The sequence below is a fragment of the Delphinus delphis genome, chromosome 10 (assembly GCF_949987515.2).
Source record: "Delphinus delphis chromosome 10, mDelDel1.2, whole genome shotgun sequence".
NCBI classification, from domain to species: Eukaryota; Metazoa; Chordata; class Mammalia; order Artiodactyla; family Delphinidae; genus Delphinus; species Delphinus delphis.
Window position 1 is genome coordinate 55,202,247 of NC_082692.2, and position 12,744 is coordinate 55,214,990.

Below are 12,744 nucleotides of genomic sequence, written 5' to 3' on the forward strand. Positions count from 1 at the left end.
TTTATCCATTCATCTGCTGATGGACATTTGGGTTGTTTCCACCTTTTGGCTATTATGGATAATGATGCTATGACCATTGGTATACAAATACCTGTTTGGGTCTCTACTTTCAATTCTTTGTTGTATGTACCCAGAAGTGGAATTATTGGATCCAGTGGTGATTCCATGTTTATTTTTTTTTAACCAACTTTGTTTTGAACTCAGTTAAATCCTCATGGTCCTTTAGTTTTTTATCTTTTTTATTTTATATCTGTCAGGGTGGGTTAAAACGAATTTGCAGTAGCTCTTTTACGCAATAGTATTCTGAGGGGAAAGTGCTAGTGTTGGTACTTAGAAGTATGCTTTGTGTACCTATAATTTGACTATTTCAAAATATGTCAGTATAAGAATAGAGTACACGTCTTGTCTTACCAGATTGGAATCACCGTTAGCTCCTTGCTACTCCTGTCAGGCACGTGGAAGCAATGTACAGAAAAAAAACAGATAAAGTAATTTTAAATCCTCTTTACCTTTTTAAAGCTTGCCTTATTTAATACCAACTCCAAGGGAGGTAGTATCTGAGTTTTGCATAAAATTGGCTAAGTAACAAAGAGAAGGATGTTTTTCTGGCTCTGAAGCCCATGTTCTTTCTGTTATACAGCAGTTAGGTCCCTTCCTTTTTTTTTTTTTAATTTTTAAATTTAATTTTTTATTTTGGGGTATAGTTGATTTACAGTGTTGTGTTAGTTTCAGGTGTACAGCTAAGTGATTCAGTTATACATATATTATACATATATCCATTCTTTTTCAGATTCTTTTCCCATATAGGTTATTACAGAATATTGAGTAGAGTTCTTTGTGCTATACAGTAGGTCCTTTTGTTGTGCAAGAAGTTGTATTAGAGAATAGATTTCAATTACCTATAATTTAGGTTTGGTGAGAGAAGTCCCGTTTTAGAATAGATTGTGCAGAATTGGCCACAGATCTCAGGAGGATGAAATTGGCATTCTCAATAAATTTCTAAGGGAAGCTACAAGTGCAAAGCTAATATAAGTGTAAATGAAAATTCCTACACATTGCTGTGGCTTTCTTAAATTAAAAAGAGAGATTTGAAAATTTTTCCCAGAAAAACGATAATTTCTAATTTTAAAACGTATTTGTTATCTGCTGAAGCATAACTTAGCCTTGAAGTCTTTCTCTATAAAATATAAACTCTGGTAAGAAAATGGTGACCATTCATAGAGGGGTAAAGAAGGTGGGGAATGTAGGGTTTTTAATGATAGAGGCCAATGTAAAATTCATGTGAGAACACTAATTGCTCTGGTGATGACAGTGTGAGAGCTTTCGGTTGGCAGATTTCCGTTCACTTTGCAGCGTTTTTGCTACTTAAAGGTCAGTTAAACAGACTAGGAAATTGCCAAAATTGGGGTAGTTGAAAAAGTAGTAACCATTAAACTGTCTCCTCTTCTTAGAAGCCTGCTGTGACCTTGCCAGGCAAAACTAATTGCTCCTCCCTGCATGCTTCCTTCCCTTTAAACATTGTGTTTGTCTCCCTTGGCTAGTTTGTGAACGTCTTCAGGGCAGAGGTGGCATGTCTTAACTCTGTATTTTCAGTGCTCAGTATAATTGCTTACACACAGAAGACCACTTTAAACATTGGCTGAGTCTCTTCCTAGTGTGAGACTTAGGCACAAATATAATAGCATGAGAAGAAGCAGCTACTGTCATTATCAGAAGAGAGGGGATCTGAATCAGAGTTGGGATGTGGCCAAGAACTGAGGAAACCACCGCAAGGGAAACCAGAGAGATTTTTTTGTTTCATGTGGTACATCAAGCTGTTTCGTTGGCTCATTTCCTCGATACTTTGGCCCATGACCTGAAAATCTCTTGTTTATTTAGCAGGCACTGAGGCATGAAATTTGTGGGGTGACAGAAGTATGTAATTTTAATACCATATAATACCATGTAGTACATTTAATACAGTGTAATAAGCCACAGTAGGCACATGTCCATAGGGTATTACTCTGTGAAAGAGGGACTGGGGGAACCCTTCATAGAAGGTAGCACGGTAGCTGAAGAAGGGAGAAGGGAGAATACCTCCTGCCAGCAGTCTGTGAAGAGAGGCTTAACCTCCCAGCACAGTAGATAGAGTCCAGGAGTGGAGGAAGGTGGATGCGGCTGGCGCAGGTGGGGCACATAATGGGAAATAAGGTGGAGAGATGACTGGGAGAAACCTTAATCTCTGCTTTTGCTTTTCATCTCCTGTCTTCTCTTTGTGCTAGTCTATGGAATTTTTGCTTTAACCATGAGTAATGGGGAGCCACTGGAGTATTTTACACAGCAGAATGATTGACATGATCAGAAACAAAGGCAGACTGGCAATCATGTAACCACATAGAGGATGAATTGAAGGGCAGAATCTGGAGTTGGGTAGATGGATTTGGAGACTGTTGCAGTATCCAAACAAGAGATAAAGAGTTCCTATTGTATGATTTCATTTATATGCTATGTCCAGAAGAGGCAGATTCATAGAGACAGAAAGTAGATTAGTGGTTGCTAGGGTCTGGGTTTGGGTAACGGGGAGTGATGACTGATGGGTACAGGTTTTCCTTTTGGGGTGATGAAAGTATCCTGGAATTAGATAGTAGTGATAATTGTGCAACTTTGTGAATGTACTTGAAAACCCACTGAATTGTATGTTTTTAAGTTGTGGATTTGATGGTGTGTGAATTATATCTCAATGGAAAGAGAGAGAGAGAGGAAGAGTTCCTGAAACAAGCAGGAACAGTGAGCATAAAGAAACCTGAGATGGGTTGGAGAGAAACTCAGTGGTCCAGAATTGCCAGGACTTGGAGAGGGAATACTGGCAAGGTTCAAAGTGAAATAGAGGCTGGCCCTGCAGTTTCTAATCTGTATGATTGAATTGATGGGGAAGAAAATTCTGGAAAAAGCAAGTGTGTAGAAACATATAATGAATTGTGTGAAATGTTTTGAATGTGTAATCAAGGCAAGCAGTTGACGGTAAAGGCCCAGATTTCAGGAGAGACTCTGGGACTAGGAAAAGAAGTGAGTACGGACGGGATGTTGATGGAGGAAGTCAGTCGGGCTGCTGGTGGATGACATCTTGCCCCCCACCCTCTTTGGGAAGTAATGTCCCATTGGCTCCTTGTCCTTCAAGCTGATGTACAGGTGTGGTGCTGGTGGTGGTGGTTTTTAAATAAAGCTGAATCTTTACATTACTTTTCAGGCAGAGGCAAGACTGGCAGCAAAACGGGCTGCCCGAGCAGAAGCAAGAGATATCCGCATGAGAGAACTGGAACGGCAACAAAAAGAGGTAATTTGGGTGGATAACCCTGATTTAGTGTTGGTCTCAAAAATATCAATACTTGGCTAGTTTCCGTCTGAAGTAAAACTGGTTTCTTCTGAAACACTGGGAATAGAATAACCTGATGTATATATTTTAACAAGCCATTTATGTCAGCAAGTTAAATGCAATATTTGTTTTAAATCATAACAGCAAACACATACATAGCTCTTACTCATTATAAGTTATTATTGTGTAATAAGTGCTTGCAACAGCTAAAGTAGGCTTAGCGATGACAGAGTTATTTCCTGTGGTCCTAAATGTCCTAGAATTTTGACTAATTATGTTATGATGTCTGCATAGTAAAACTGAAATCATACAACCTTACAGTTTGTAAGCATATTTAATAATAGAAGAAAATATTCATCTAAGAAAATGAAAAAAAAAGCACAACTGTAAGACGGGTGGAACTCCAGTTTTGTGTTACAAAAACTAGTATCTGTATATAGGTCAAAAACTACTGGAAAGAAGTGATTACTACCAGTACTTTGGTTTATCTATGGTGGAATTATGATTGGTTTTATGTTCTTATGCTTTTCTGTAGTTAATACATTTCAATATGTTTTAATTATCGGAAAGAAAAGCAAAAAAATTTTCTAAGTAGGCATATAGAAATTGGGTTGCTTTAAAATAAAACAAATACTCTTTTTTACTCTTTCCTTCTGACATTGACCTAGCTCTGAAAATTCCCATAAAAAATATTTCTGATGTTGTATTAGTACGAAGTGGGGTGTAAAACCTGCAGGGCAGTATTAAACACTTTAGAGGTTGGTGGTGGATCTTCTGTTAATGTGTTAAAGAGATGTGCATAGAGTCCATATTGTCACAGCTCAAAAACAAAACCAAAAGCAGTTAATATATTGCTAAATTTTTTAACCTCATAGCTTCAAATATGAATGCAATTCTTGGCTTGAAATGAAAATGTGACAATGTATTGTCTTTTATACTCCTAAAATTATAAGGATACAGTTATTAAGTATAAGTTTTATTTATAGTTCTCTAAACTACAGAGGACCATATATCTCTATTATTGAGCATATTTAGCTTAGTATGTTCTGTATTTTGAATGTGTAACAACTTTGAATTAACAATCATTGCTGTTCAGGGCAAATGTATGTGATTAATTTAAGACTTTTCATAGAATGCAGTATGTTGGATGCTTTAGTTTATGAAACTTTTGCATTTGTAGCACTCTTATCATTCCTTTGATCGGAAATGGGGACAGATTCAGAAGTGGCTGGTAGGCCAGGATTGCCTGCCCTGCATGTTGTGATCAGTTGCTGAAATATGCAGTCTCAAAGTAAAACATTGACTAATCGTTTGCCAAGTAGGAGTGTTTGTCATGTTTGAACCTAAAGGTCAGAGAGTGTCTCTTCTGCCTGTAGTGGACCAAGTGTGTGCTTGGAGTCCAGCCATTTCTGTTCTAGTTACAGCCTCACACTCATCTCATGAATGCTCCTGACGAAGAAAGATTGAGTAGATGAATGTGTTTTCTTTCTATGGGTTTGTTCTTCTGTCCCTCAGATTTGTCCCTCTACCCCTCTCATTCCTTCCACCGCCCTCCACCCCGCCTCTCCTTCCCTGTTCCCTTCTTCCTTTCTCTCTTTTTTTAAAAAAACTAAGTCAGCAGGGTTTTCATTGAGGGATGACCCAAGTCATTCTTTCATTTCCTCTGAAAATTACTTTTTTTGTTTTACCATCACTCCCAAATTTGTTAGCTACAAGAACAAACTGCAACCAGTAGAGTGTTAGTTACTGTGAATCATTCTTAAATTTGAACTTTTTTCAGTGTTGATAAGTCTCCCAGCTGCCTCCTATTGCAGGGGTTGTTAGCTTGGTATGTGAATAGGCATGGGGGATGGGGCATGAAGCCTTAAAATCTCAGGCAAGGATTTGAGTATATGTATGTTTTCATGTGAAATGCCCACAGGCATTTTTATCATCAGATTCTCAGAGGAGTCTGTGATCCTAAGAGGTTAAGAACCACTGTCTAATTGTTGCTAAACAAGCAACTTGCATAAACAGATCCCTTCTAGAATAGCATTCTAAGGTATACCCAGAATGAGAATAGTTATGACTGTATTGACCTACACATTTAAAACTTTATCATACTTCTCATTGTGATATTTTAGAAAAGAGAGAAAAAAGATGTTTGGTTGCTTAAAATTAAGCGAATCCTCATGTATGTGTTTGTTATTTTGGAGTGGAACCTGTCCTTTCTTGTTACTAAAGCTAGCTTAATGATTTTTATTTAAAGTGTCTTCTGCATGTAACTGGCTTAATATTACTGATGATGTCTTAAAAATGTTTGGTGTGAATATAAGAAATCGGTTTTATTTACAAAAATGGAAATATTAATTTCTTCTTTTAATTATGTATAATAGTTCTCAAATTAAATTGCCTAAGAGTTTAATGTCTTAGGGCAGACCAAAACATTAAATGAGAAGAAAAGTCTAAGTTAGAAGTTTAATATGTGATTCCTATGTTTAAAGGCCATGAAAATAAACATATTTTTTATCTCTGTGAAAGGTGTGCAGGTCAGGCAGTGAACATGCTAGATTTTCATGGAAGGGGGTTAGAGGCTTAAAATGCAGGTGGCAACTAACCCAAGTCTTCAGTAATAGGTAGGATTTGGACATGCAGGGAAGGTGGGGTTTAGTTTCGGATGGGAATAATTAACACTCTAACACCTTCTGACACTTGCTTTTACTGCTTTAAAACTGATTTTTCCTCTCACTTCTTACCTTATCCTTGTCTCTCTGGCTGCTTTCTGTCTATGAGCTTATAGTATAAGTTGGCATGTGATAGTCACAATATAAAATATAAATTACTAATAAATTTATAATCAAATAATGTATATACAAACAATTGGATTGTCAGTTATTAGAAGGGAGAATCTTCCTATATTAATAATTTCTCCTAATTTTATTACTTTTTCGTCTGGGGGTAGGCTGTTGGGATGTGAATAGGGAACCCAAGGGCGTGAGGCTCAGGAATGAAGCTATTGTTGAGTGCATATCTGTGTGCCAGCACTGTGCTCATGCTTTTTATATATGTGCTCGTTCCCCATTATAAGATAGGTACATTATCTCCATTTTATAGATAGGTGATAAAGGATTGGTGAAGTAAACAACTTGCTTCGTTGTGACAGACACAGAATTCTAAGGGATGAGAGGGTGCCCCATGTGCTAATAATGGAGCGGGAGGTAGAAGGACCAAGAAGAAAAGGGCCTATGTCTCTCCGGGCTTCCAATTGGTCTTAGGTTAGCCAGTGCTTCTGTTTATAAACTGGATGTCTGAAGCAGTGGCGTGTTGGTGACCTGAAAGAGTAAATGCAGTTTCTCAAGTTTCCTAATTTAAAACTGAGGGAATGGCTGCAGCCTTGAATTAAGTATTTGTTGTCAGAGAAGATGGCCAGGTGTATTCACAGGGTTGTGGGCTTTTTTTTTTTTTTTTAATAAAACCACTTCATCCTCACTCCAAGTGAACTTTTAAAAACAATATGGGGTTTCCCTGGTGGTGCAGTGGTTGGGAGTCCTCCTGCCGATGCAGGGGACACGGGTCCGTGCCCCGGTCCAGGAGGGTCCCACGTGCCGCAGAGCGGCTGGGCCTGTGAGCCACGGCCGCTGGGCCTGCACGTCCGGAGCTTGTGCTCCGCAACGGGAGAGACCACGACAGTGAGATGCCCACGTACCGCGGAAAAAAAAAAAAAAAAAACAGAATATGTTTTATTTCCATTAATTTAACTTGAATGTATCAAAACATAATTTTCCAGAAAGCTTTAACGATAAATATCCATCTTTAAAGGCATTGTCCTGTTCGTTCAGCTTTGGATCCTTTAAACTAATAAGGAGACTCACAGGACAATGAAAATGTTTTGTTTTCCTGATGTGGAAGAGAGGGATACTCTGCCTTGTAATTGGTACCTAAGAACACAGTTTGCTGAATTTTTTTCTATTGGCTTTCGGATGCTAGTAATTCAAGAAAAGCCAATTGGCAGTTTCAATACTATCCCAGAAATACCTGCAAAAGGAAGCTTTTTTTTTTTTTTTCTTTTTTTGTATTCCAGAGGAGGAGAAAGCTCTGAGTAAAAACCGGGATACCTTGCCATTTTCTTCATGTTCTTTCTATGTAATCAGTCTGGATTTAGCCGGTATAGGTTCAATGGTCTGGTGAGTTAGAAGATATGAATGCTGATCCCAGCTTTCTGACTTTGTTGATTCCTAATCTTTTTGTGCTGCAGGGTTTTTTGTACTGTAAAATGAAGGGATCAGACTAGATGATCTTTTTTTTTTTTTTTTTGGTATGCGGGCCTCTCACTGTTGTGGCCTCTCCCATTGCGGAGCACAGGCTCCGGACACGCAGGCTCAGCGGCCGTGGCTCACAGGCCCAGCCGCTCTGCCGCATGTGGGATCTTCCCGGACCCAGGCACGAACCCGTGTCCCCTGCATCGGCAGGCGGATTCTCAACCACTGCGCCACCAGGGAAGCCCAGACTAGATGATCTTTAAGAATCCTCTAGCTGTTAAAAATAATTCTAGAGTTGGTGCTAGGGTCTTTTCTTTTATACAAGGGTTTCCTTCTGTTTCTTCCTATTTGCCACTGTGCAAAAGTATTCCAGGTAGAGGGAGTAATTTAAGACTACCTGAATACCTGCCTTTCTGTAGAAGAGTAGCGCTCCATGGCAGACTCTTAGTAAAATGTGTGCTTTGAGTCTTTTTTGGTGTAATGAGAATTTGCTTTGAGCTTCCCTTACTGTTTGTATGGTTGCCACTAGCCATATGTGGATAATTAGATTTGGATTTAAATTGATTAAAGTAAAAAATTTCTCTCCTCAGTTGTACTTCTAGCAGTTCAAGTGCTCAGTAGCCACATGTGGCTAGTGGCTACCATACTAGACAGCACAAACATAGAGCATTTCCATTGTCACAGAAAGTTCTGTTGGATAGTGGTTGTTTAAGGGGTCGTTTATGACTATGGAATAAACTGTATTCTCTCAGTTTAAATTAACCAGCCTGTATGGGTTTACATTTTATTCTGTAGTTCTTCTGAACTCCTTTTAGGCCATTTTTTTCAAATGGGGCTAAAAAGAAAGCTGTGTAAATCTAGGGGTATATCAATACTTAATAAGATATTGTTATTTAGGATTATTTTTATAATAGGTATAATTAAGAATAAATATGAATTCATCTGTCTGCTGCATCTTTAATGGGCTGTGCTCTTTAGAGGCAGGTTTTTAATTTCTTTTTAATTAATTTTTTATTGGAGTAAAATTGCTTTACAATGTTGTGTTAGTTTCTGCTGTACAATTAAGTGAATCAGTTATATGTATACCTATATCCCCTCCCTCTTGGACCTCCCTCTCCCCCTTCCCCCACCCATCCTACCCATCTAGGTCGTTGCAGAGCACCAAGCTGAGCTCCCTGAGCTATACAGCAGGTTCCCACTAGCTATCTGTTTTACACATGGTAGTGTATTTATGTCAAACCTAATCTCCCAATTTGTCCCACCCTCCCCTTCCCCCACTGTGTCCACATGTCCGTTCTCTACGTCTGCATTTCTATTCCTGCCCTGCAAATAGGTTCATCTGTACGATTTTTCTAGATTCCATATATATGCATTAATGTACGATATTTGTTTTTCTCTTTCTGGCTTACTTCACTCTGCATGACAGACTCTAGGTCCATCCACATCTCTACAAATGACCCCGTTTCTTTCCTTTTTATGGCTGAGTAATATTCCATTGTACCACATCTTTATCCATTCATCTGTCAATGGACATTTAGGTTGCTTCCATGTCCTGGCTGTTGTAAATACTGTAGCAGTGAACACTGTGGTACATGTGTCCTTTTGAATTATGGTTTTCTCAGGGTATATCCCCAGTAGTGGGATTGCTGGGTAATGTGGTAGTTCTATTTTTAGTTTTTTAAGGAACTTCCATACTGTTCTCCATAGTGGCTGTATCAATTTACATTGGCACCAATAGTGCAAAAGGGTTTCCTTTTCTCCACACCCTCTCCAGCATTTATTGTTTGTAGATTTTTTGATGATGGCCATTCTGACTGATGTGAGGTGATACCTCATTGTAGTTTTGATTTGCATTTCTCTAATAATTAATGATGTTGAGTATCTTTTCATGTGTAGAGGCGGGTTTTTTAGAGTGCTCTTGTGTAGTAGGTGGAATGAAAAGAAAGGGTAGAATAAAGATTGAGCATTAAACCATGTATGTTCACCCTAGTACCCCAAATAATACTGGGAGGGGGCATGTAGAATTAACTTGCCTGTGTAGCACAAGACTCTTTATACTAACCAAGCTAACTAGCCTAGAACTGGTTACCACTTAATAAGCTGTACCTACTCTGCTGGGCTAACACACATGCTCCCCAAACTTTTGTGGTATATCACCTGATAATCAAAGAAAGGGAAGAAATTTGCTTGGCTCCTTACAGATTACATGTGTCTATTACATAACAAAAATGTGAATCGGTGATGAATTCCTAAAAATCAGAACACCATATTGGATATTGAATTATTGAATCATACTGGTGCTTATAAACCGACTTCTGAACAGATTTGATCAAATGCATCAATGTACACAGCACATGACAACCAAGAGTTTTTTGGACTTGTATTCAAAGATCATGACCAAAATAAAACATTAAATTGTGGTGTTTCAGTTGAATTACTGTTTCTGGATTTGAGATGAATGGTCAGGCATAGCCGTCTGCTCTGCCTGCATGATGATAGTGCCGTATCGTCATGGGGTGTTGAAGGATTGATGCATTTTGGAAAAAGCAGTGTTGATTAGCTATGAACTCAGCTGGACAGTTTTGTGTAGATTCTTTGTCAATGCAAATTACTTTAACACTTGGGACTTTGAAACTCTGATCAGAAGTTTCTTACACTTGATTAGGTTCTAGGGACTAGTCATTTAATTTCACGACTCTACTTAATGCTCCAGTGCTAATAGCTGAATATGGAAAAGTTTAGAATTACGTTTAATTAGTCAACTGTTTGGAGGTTTTTTGTTTTTTTTAACAATCTTCATAAGGCATAACTTTGAGTCACTTTATCAATTCTGAAATATTTATTCGTTTTCTTCTAATTTTAAGTAGTTTTTCATATTAACAACACACAGTCAGGGGCTATTTCATTTAGTTGTTCTCTTCTTTTCCAGTTAGAGTGGTAAAAGAAAAAGAAAAAACTTTTTTTGCGATGAGCACAAAATTATAACCCAAATCTTTTTAAAGCAACACATTGTCACCTTAAACCACATCTGTAATAAAATAAACATTTCTTCCTGCCTTGGGTGAACATCATAATGAAAAAATAGATCACAGTCTGCTTTTAATGCTGACCTCAATTTCTGTTTAAGTATACTTGCTTATTTTTATCTTGGTACATTGAACTCCCTTGGTCATATATAGAGTACCTTCTACAAGTGGTCAGATCTATCTATCTATCTATCCATAGATAGATAGATAGATATAGATAGATAGACAGACAGACAGACAGATACATGATAGATACACACACACACTTGTTCAAATAAAAACACTGCCAAGATTATTTCTACTTTCTTTCCAACTGAGGGACATGGCAGCCCCAAACCCAGCTTTCGAGGCTGAGCTGTCCCTACCGCCTGCTGTGGGGAAGGTGCTGCTGTGCTCAGCTGTTCTGACCAACAGCCCTCAGCTGAGTGATTAACTCTCCATGTACTTTCTCCTTTCCCAGGATGAGTTGGAAAGGGCCAAGTATTCCCACCGGTCCAGTCATCATCGTCCTTCTCTGGTTTGTAATAACCTACAAACTTGCCTCTAATACTTTTCCTCATCAACTTGCCATAGTCACTCACACACCTTTACTATGTTTGTTTTTATTTTTATCAGGGAGTTGAGGATGCGTTGTCCATTCGAAGTCTTGGCAGTCACAGGGTTGGTATTTTAAGTTGTTTACACCCCCATAGCAAAGCTATCCCTTTGCCTTTTTTTTTTTTTTTTTTTTTTTTTTGTGGTACGCAGGCCTCTCACTGTTGTGGCCTCTCCCGTTGCGGAGCACAGGCTCCAGACGCGCAGGCTCAGCAGCCGTGGCTCATGGGCCCAGCCGCTCCGCGGCATGTGGGATCTTCCCAGACCAGGGCACGAACCCATGTCCCCCGCATCGGCAGGCGGACTCTCAACCACTGCGCCACCAGGGAAGCCCCTGCCTTTCTTTAAAACACAGAAATATTGGCAAAGCTATTTCATTGGAAAATGATGCTTTCAAATTATTGCTGTAAGTAAATCAGTTCTAAAATCATGAATATTTTCATCTATTAACATATATATTCACTTTCTATAAAAGGACCTTTGATTTTGGAAAACCATCACAACATAATAAGGTTAATTTTATAGAATAACATCGGCATGGTTCTAGCTTTCAGATTTTTCCTACTTTCATATTTTTTTAAATGACAATTTATTAAATAAAATTTATTATTTTGGAGCTTGGGTGACTATAGTTTTAGTCAGTGGGAAAATTGCGCTTCTGATTTTAAAAATGCCTGTCTTATCATACTTTTAGAAATTATCATGCTTCAACATTTTGATTAACATTTTGTAGTTTGTCTCAGATTTTTAGCGTACGTCATTGTAAATCAAGATAAATGAGAAATCGCTCATCAAAGGCTTGCATATTGTGCCAGGAAACTGAGTCTCTTCTTAAAGAATTGTGCTTTAAACCTTAGAGCAATGCTTTTTTAATTTACACATTGATAATATTGTATATGTACTTACACCTAGATTTTTCATCAGTAAAATTATCTTTCTTGCTAAGGTCTATATTTGTTAATTCTCCCCAGGTCTAGTTTTCTTCCTATCTTGTATAACGTATAAAAATACACTATATTAAACTGAGTGTGTTCTGGTATACTAATTATTGATGTGTTTGTATTCTTAAATAGTCTTTTACTCTGGTTATATTTCTTATTGGTGAATGTAATCTACTGTCTTTTTAGAATAAGTTAGTAAACTAATTCTTGAATCATAAGTATTTTGGTTAATTATAAAAATTTAGATTTATAAGAATATTAAAAACCCTTTATAGAAATCTAATCAGTAGTTTAAGAATGATTTTGCAGGGGAAATACTTTTTTTTGTTTGTTTGTTTTTGTTTTGTTTTATTTTTTTTTAACATCTTTATTGGAGTGTAATTGCTTTACAGTGGTGTGTTAGTTTCTGCTTTATAACAAAGTGAATCAGGGCTTCCCTGGTGGCGCAGTGGTTGAGAGTCCGCCTGCCGATGCAGGGGACACAGGTTCATGCCCCAGTCCAGGAAGATCCCACATGCCGCGGAGCGGCTGAGCCTGTGAGCCATGGCCGCTGAGCCTGCGCGTCCGGAACCTGTGCTCCGCAGCGGGAGAGG

The 12,744-nt window shown here is 38.2% G+C and overlaps 1 protein-coding gene across 7 annotated transcripts in view; it reads left to right on the forward strand.

Annotated features, from left to right (window-relative positions):
- LRRFIP2 (LRR binding FLII interacting protein 2) overlaps positions 1–12,744 on the forward strand; it is a 118,484-nt gene that overhangs the window by 35,923 nt on the left and 69,817 nt on the right. For 6 of the 7 annotated variants that reach the window (XM_069541141.1, XM_069541140.1, XM_060022152.1 and 3 more), the window contains exon 4: positions 3,227–3,313. In XM_069541141.1, coding sequence (XP_069397242.1) covers positions 3,227–3,313 — 87 coding nt within the window. Of the gene's footprint in view, positions 1–3,226; positions 3,314–11,076; positions 11,134–11,231; positions 11,277–12,744 lie in introns of all 7 variants that reach the window. The other variant, XM_069541139.1, reaches the window with a different exon arrangement.